At 41.2% G+C, this 7,625-nt stretch overlaps 1 protein-coding gene across 2 annotated transcripts in view; it reads right to left on the bottom strand.

Moving 5' to 3' along the window:
- Positions 1-214: 214 nt before the first annotated feature.
- Positions 215-7,625, bottom strand: part of LOC139382959 (immunoglobulin superfamily member 11-like) — a 114,184-nt gene continuing 106,773 nt past the window's right edge. For both annotated transcript variants that reach the window (XM_071127235.1, XM_071127236.1), the window contains 2 exons: positions 5,255-5,402; positions 215-2,589 (listed from right to left, as the gene is read on the bottom strand). In XM_071127235.1, coding sequence (XP_070983336.1) covers positions 2,064-2,589; positions 5,255-5,402 — 674 coding nt within the window. In that variant the 3' untranslated portion in view covers positions 215-2,063. The remainder of the gene's footprint in view (positions 2,590-5,254; positions 5,403-7,625) is intronic.

Below are 7,625 nucleotides of genomic sequence, written 5' to 3'. Positions count from 1 at the left end.
TCTAATGGATTCTTACTGGAGCGTATTTCAATGAACTTCAATAACACTCAGCTTTGAGCACACTGAATGGCCAAATTCATACTGTAGAGAACACAGCTATCATTGAGTACAGTCTATGTAGACTGAACGGAGAAAGATCCTGACACCAAATACAGGAGGCGCTTTTTCTCAAGAGTGAAGTGTTTTTAAGGTTACCCGAAAATGAACAGTAACATTTTATTTTATTTGATTTAATATCACACAATATCAATATTGTCTTTCAAGTGAAAGATCAAGTTGAATATTACTAGGACTTTCGATGCAAAGAGCAGGATAGATAATATTGTAAAATTCACATAAAACATAAAATCGGCCGTTTTCAGGTCTAAAAAGTGTCCCCCAAAAAATATGGCCCTCCGAAACATTCTGATTCTTACCTCAATAGCAACACTTTACAACACTGCTGTAAACAAACCTAGATATTTCATACAGGTGGTATTCCCTTTATTTTCAACTATCATTGTGGATAATTAGTGCTGGGATTTTGGAGCTGTAAGACAAATCCAACTGCCCTGGAAATCAATTGGTAGAGTTTGTTTACACTAGGGTTACATTATTAATATTATTATTATTACTATCAAGAGACGCAGACAGTCGTTTTAGTATACGGGTTTGTGCGAGACATTTTGTATGAATTGCACCGCCCAAACTTGCAGCTCCACCCTCAGAGGGCTCCTACAGACATCCCTTCTTAACAAACGCAAGACAATCGTCCACAAAACCCAGTTCAGTGTCTGTTGACAGAAATGAAAAGACCTCTTGAGTTAAGACACGCGAGTTATAAAATATGCATCCATTGGGAATAAAAGTATTTCTTTTCAATTCACAACCTAGCCTACCAGTAGTTGCAACATTGACAGTAGGTACAGAACAGTGATTGTTAGCATTCTCAAGGGAAATCCCCTTTAAATAGCATTTTTCTTAGAAAGGATGTATGAAATAAGATGTTTTATTGTCAAAGCAGCACCGATGTGAGATTTGGATTTTTGTTAAAAACGAATCAGCAGCATGTTTACGATAGCACATACTTCCATAGACACTGTCAGTATATCTCAAACTGCAGATTCAAGTTTCAGGGAAAGTTTTTTTTTTTTTTAAATATATAATAGAATATTGAGGTAAAACCATAATTATCAATACTGGATCCAATCAATATAAATGTTGAACCCTTACAAGTTTGAGCTGGAGCGGCTACGGTATATCTCTCCCATTCGTAACACTGTAGAGGTCAGCGGACGCATTCAGTAAGACTGTTCTATAATAAGACATTTCTTCAGAGGAGTTGATGATGAAAGTGTGCTACTGTGCAAAAACAAATGAACATGTTGAAGTTGGAACTAACGGACAGAATCAGAAAACCCCTGTCCAATTACGGGACCAGCCTACTGTGTTGTGCCATTCTGTGTCTCTGCTATTTGGTACTTCAGCAGAAATCCCTTCCGTAACTCTCTGCTCTTCTAAGGCCATTCCCACCGCCATGGTTCTGTTCATGTAAGACCACTGCAGTGAATCAAAGAACATCTCGGTCATTTTTTTAAGATAGGAAACAATTATTATCACCGCAATAGCTGAGTGATATGAAATAATAGCAAGAATCTGGTTGTTAGTTTTCAATGGAATATACATGCACGATCGGATGCCTCTCCCTGGGGACTTGCAGGATTCGGAGTGTCTAGATGTGGTTAAAACAGACATTAAACAGTTAATGCTCACTGTCGTGATGAGTCCAAAACCCACAGCCACAATCACCTGAAAAGTCTGAAGATTATGTGTAACTTTTGTGCGATAATCCCATTGGTTACAGCCATTTAATCCAAGGAACCAGTGCGAGACAACTACACCCAAGAAGAGATACAAAACCAACCAATAGGAATAGAACACCTGGAGCTGCTTTTAAATGGGGTCCTGTACTTGGAGACGTTGGCATTAGATGAAGTCGGTATTGTAAAATCCTGTTTATGAGTTAAAAAGGGAGAATCAGAGAAGTAGGGAGGCAGGCTGGTTCAGCCCAGTAACAGTTTACTTTAGACCAGAGAGCCTGCTCTGCTCTGGGCTGGCACCATGACGGGCACGGCGCCCATGCGCTCCAGCGTGGCCTGGCTTACAGCGTACGAGTGTGTGTACCCGCCATGCGATGCCACCGTCACGGGCTTCAGGCTCACCGAGCCATTGCTGCGCACCATGGTGGGAGGGGAGGGGGCGGAGTTGGTGGTGACCACTAGAGTCTTGGGCGGGGGGAGTGTGTGGCTACCATTAGAGTAGGCCTGGCGGGCAAGGGGTGCGGAGCCCGGCGGAGCTAGCGTCCCGTGTCCTGTGTGCGCTGCATGTCCCCCCGTTTGACCTGTGTGACCCGCCTGCCCCGTAGAGAACGTCTGGCGCGTGTCGCCGTTGTAGCGGGTGTAGGAGTTGGTGTCGTAGTTGGGCTTGGGGTTGTGCCAATAGCGGCTGTTGTAGGTGTTGGTGGACGTCAGGGTGTCGTTCTCAGAGGATGAGGCGTCGGCGTGAAACGCTTTCACTGAAGCCGACCTCTTAGGGGGCAGGTCGTCCTCCCTGTAAAGCACAAAGGGCACGGGGAGGTCACTATAGGGTTAACAGTTTTTCATATCCAATTCAATCTCTTAAGTAATATGTCACTCTTTATCGTATTTCCATCAACATCATATAACATCTACTGTTCAAAAGTTTGGGGTCACTTAGAAATGTCCTTGTTTGTGAAAGAAAAGGAATTTTTTGACCAATAAAATGACATCAAATTGATCAGAAATACAGTGAGGACATTGTCAATGTATTAAATGACTATTGTAGCTGGAAATGGCAGATTTTTTATGGAATATCTACATAAGTGTACAGAGGCCCACTTTCAGCAACCATCACTCCTGTGTTCCAATGGCATGTTGTGTTAGCTAATCCAAGTGAATAATTTTAAAAGGCTAATTGATCATTAGAAAACCCTTTTGCAATTATGTTAGCACAGCTAAAAACTGTTCTGATTTAAAGAAGCAATAAAACTGTCCAACATTAGACTATTTAAGTATCTGGAGCATCAGCATTTGTGGGTTCGAATACAGGCTTTAAAATGGCCAGAAACAAAGAACTTTCTTCTGAAACTCGTCAGTCTATTCTTGTTCTGAGAAATGAAGACTATTCCATGCGAGAAATTGCCAAGAAACTGAAGCTCTCGTACAACGCTGTGAACTACACCCTTCACAGAACAGAGCAAACTGGCCCTAACCAGAATACAAAGAGAGGTGGGAGGCCCAGGTGTGCAACTGAGCAAGAGGACAAGTACATTAGAGTGTCTAGTTGGAGAAACAGACACCTCACAAGTCCTCAACTGGCTTCATTAAATAGTACCCGCAAAACACACGTCAACAGTGAAGAGGCGACTCCGGGATGCTGACCTTCTAGGCAGAGTTCCTTTGTCCAGTGTCTGTGTTCTTTTTCCCATCTTAGTCTTTTATTTTTATTGGCCAGTCTGAGATATGGCTCTTTCTTTGCAACTCTGCCTAGAAGGCCAGCATCCCAGAGTCGCCTCTTTACTGTTGACATTGAGACTGGTGTTTTGCAGATACTATTTAATGAAGCTGCAAGTTGAGGACTTTCAGCTGTATTAACATAATTGCAAAATTGTTTTTTTTTTGCTAACACAACGTGCCATTGGAACACAGGAGTGATGGTTGCTGATAATGGGCCTCTGTACGCTTATGTAGATATTCCATTTAAAAAAATCTGCTGTTTCCAACTACAATAGTAATTTACAACATTAACAATGTCTACACTGTATTTCTGATCAATGTGATGTTATTTTAATGGACAAAAAAAAACATGATTTTCTTTCAAAAACGAGGACATTTCTAAGTGACCCTAAACTTTTTAATGGTAGTGTACGTATTTGGTGCTTTTACGTTAACAAGTGTGTTGCACCATCCAAATATCATCTTAATACACAATTAGGTTTCCCTTCTAATTCTGACTGTTCAGTCATTGCCCTATGAAGTCATCTGCAGCTTACGTTCTACTGGGTTTTCTTTTTTGTCTTCTTCATGTTTGACTGTGCTGTCAATGAAAACGCTAGTCGGAAATGGACTCATAATTGCAAATAGTGGGATTGGTTTAAAAAAGTTTCTTTCAAGGTTATGAACATTTAAATAAGCACATCCATTTGCAACACCAGTCTGAGCAGTCAGTGTTCCTTACTGCAAATGTTTAATGTAAAAACATTTCCGAGAAGGTTTTGTGTTTGAACTCTACTAATTAGATAGAACACTGTTTTGAACACTCTCTCGTCGCAGATAAAAACTTAGTGGACCTGATACCGATGTGGATGTCTCTGATATCAAAAGGGATTTAAGTCAGACAGTTTATTAAATGAACATGCACTGTGCATGACTTATCTTACAAATGTATAGTTAAACAGCTACAGTATGGGGCACCTTTTTGGCACACCTACATTAGCCAGAGAGATAATATTTACTTCTGGCTTCAGATGAGCCCACAGTGGCCTGCTGTGTTTCATGATATTATAAATGCAATACTTGGTATCCTATTAGTCGGAATAGTGCTTGTAATGATTGGAATGGCCAAAATAAAATAAATAATAATAAATAAGTGGTTAAAACTGGAATTTAAAAAAAAATATGGTTTAAACTTTGTATCACTCTATGAGGAGTGACATTCACTTCCACAGCTTGGTCCTGATACATTGTGTTTCCATTTTGTTTGAATTGTCAATGGTATTAAGTGCAGAGGCACCACACTGAGCCCACATTTAAATTCAGGGACATTACCAACACCCAAATGAGGCAGATGTTATCCCACTCGCTCAGAGCTGAAACATTTCAACAATGATTTATCTTCAAATTGATTTATGAAGTAATTTAGAGGAAGAATAGCAGGCCATTAATATAAGCGACAGAGAATTCACATAGTATTTGAAATGACAAATTGGGGTGCGATGAAGAAAAGTTTGAACACCTTAACAAATGGATAGAACTGGATAAAACTAACTTCAAAAGGGTAATCATCCAATTTCAAAGATACAGTATATCTCCGTTTTCAACACTTGTCGACTACATAGTCTATGTAGCCTATCAAATGCACGGCACCAGAACAGATACGGTGATTTCAAAGTCTAATGTTTAGACTAGTGTGTTGCTATAGATGGACAGAGAGGTGCAAAAAATGGAAGAAAACAGGAAGTCAATGGAAAACCCACCTGATCTCGTTGGGTATCTCCTCCTCCTCATATTTGTTCTTGTTCTTCCAGTAGAAGAGTGTCACCAGCACCAGTAGAGAGCAGATGATGACAGCCAACACGCCCGTGGCGATGGTGCCAGCTATGAGACCCACACTCTGGGGCTGGGCTGAAGGACCAGGGGAGGGAGAGAGAGAGAGACTAAGTCCTGGGGTCATGTTCATTAAGTACAAAACAGAAAAAAATGAACTACCTGAACCTCTCAAACATGAAACGCTTGTTTAACAATACATAACGTTTTGTTCGGTTTTCCCTAATGAACGGGACCTAGATCACACACGATCGGTCATGCCTCTACAACAGCTACTGCTAGCTCCTGAAACTCAGCACAAACACCTATTCATCCGTGGCATGAAGCCACTCGAGTAAGCCCTGCATTATGACATGAATAAAACATTGAGGAGCTTTGGTTGAACGCCAACAAAATGCCCCGTGGTTCTCCAGGACCTGTAATGATGTCCTCACTCATCCCCCCCAGGTAAACACTTTGAAGAGGGAAGCACGGAGGGAGGGATGGAGAAGAAAAGCTGTGTTCACAGGGAGTTTGTGCTGTCTGTGAATATTTCTTAATGAGTTAAATACACACAGCGGTCCCTGTCTATTTGATCAGGCAACTTTTCATTTGTGCCAACAAAGCTACATGCACTAATATGTTAATACAGTACATTGAATATATCCATGGATGCAAATGGCTCTATTATGCTACCATAGTGGATTGGAGGAAAGATTTACTTGGACTGAAGTGGGATTTCATTTGGATGTCTATTAGGATGTTTGAATTTTAGCATAATATCTGAACCATAATATCTATGATACCTGTACCATTGTGCCTTTATCAGAAAACGATGTGTTAGTGAGTTTTAAAAACCACAACAGATGTGTATTAATACTAGCAATTTCCACTATGAGGGCCGTTTAGGTCAGTCTTTTGTTCTACAGATCAGAGAGTAGTACAGTGGAAGGTGTTTAACCATACATGCTGCAACATACGCTGGGAGAATGATGCTGTCGTTGTTGACAGCTGAACAGATTGCTGAGTGGCGATAAAGATTTTATAGGATCACTCTACTGATCTAACAGTTGGTCCCCTCCCTGACAGACAGACATAGACAGCCCCCCCGTGCCTCTGTCAGAGCACTCACCACAGCCACAGCTGCCCCGCGGTTGACAAACGGTGACAACCGGTGGCATGCCATTTACTCCTTGACAGTCACAAACCCCAAATGAGCCACTCACTAAATTTGCCACTGGTGTCAGCGACTGACTACTCTAAGGCAGGGTCAGGCGAGTGCAGTAGCAGCATAATAACTCAGGTGACAGTGTTACTACCCACTGGCAGGGGTGGAATTGGGAGAGGGGGAGCGTGGGAACAACGTTTTCCTGGAGTCGCTGAAGGATAGGACTAAAAAACAAACAAAATATAACTAATGTAAAATTGACTGTCCATGAAATGTATGTAGTATGTATAAACTGGAAGTGGAAGACAAATTATTGTTGTCCATTAATTTACTCCAATTAGGGGAGGTATGGTGAGAACATTTACAAAAAAATATACAGAACCAGTCAAAAGTTTGGACACACCTACTCATTCAAGGGTTTTCGTTATATTTACTATTTTCTACATTGTAGATGTCACGTGTGCTCCCTCTCAAGCCTCTAGGTCACCAGGCTACTCGTTATGGCGCACACCTGTCACCATCGTTACGCACACCTGCGCGTCGTCAGACTCACCTGGACTCCATCACTTCCTTGATTACCTGCCCTATATATGTCACTCCCTGTGGTTCCTTCCCCAGTCGTCATTGTTTCTGTTTCATGTCTGTGCGTTGTTTGAGGATCTTGTTTTGTATTATGCTCTGTTTATTTTATTAAAACACTCACTCCCTGAACTTCCTTCCCGACTCTCAGCGCACATCAATACAGTAGATTAATAGTGAAGACATCAAAACTATGAAATAACACATATGGAATCATGTAGTAACCAAAAAAGTGTTAAACAAATCAAAATATATTTCAGATAATTCAAATTAGCCACCCTTTGCCTTGATGAAAGCTTTGCACACTCTTGGCATTCTCTCAGCCAGCTTCATGGAATGCATTTCAATTAGCAGTCTTGCTTGAGCCAATCAGTTGTGATGTGACAAGGTAGGGGTGATATACAGAAGATAGCCCTATTTGGTAAAAGACCAAGTCCATATTATGGCAAGAACAGCTCAAATAAGCAAAGAGAAAAGACAGTCCATCATTATCTAAAGACAGGTCAGTCAATATGGTTTGCAGTGCAGTCGCAAAAACCATCAAGCGCTATGGTGAAAATGGCTCTCATGATGAC

The sequence above is a fragment of the Oncorhynchus clarkii genome, chromosome 24 (genome assembly GCF_045791955.1).
Source record: "Oncorhynchus clarkii lewisi isolate Uvic-CL-2024 chromosome 24, UVic_Ocla_1.0, whole genome shotgun sequence".
Classification (NCBI taxonomy): Eukaryota; Metazoa; Chordata; class Actinopteri; order Salmoniformes; family Salmonidae; genus Oncorhynchus; species Oncorhynchus clarkii.
The sequence above is the reverse complement of the archived record's forward strand: the minus strand, read 5'-3'. Positions and strand labels throughout refer to the sequence as shown.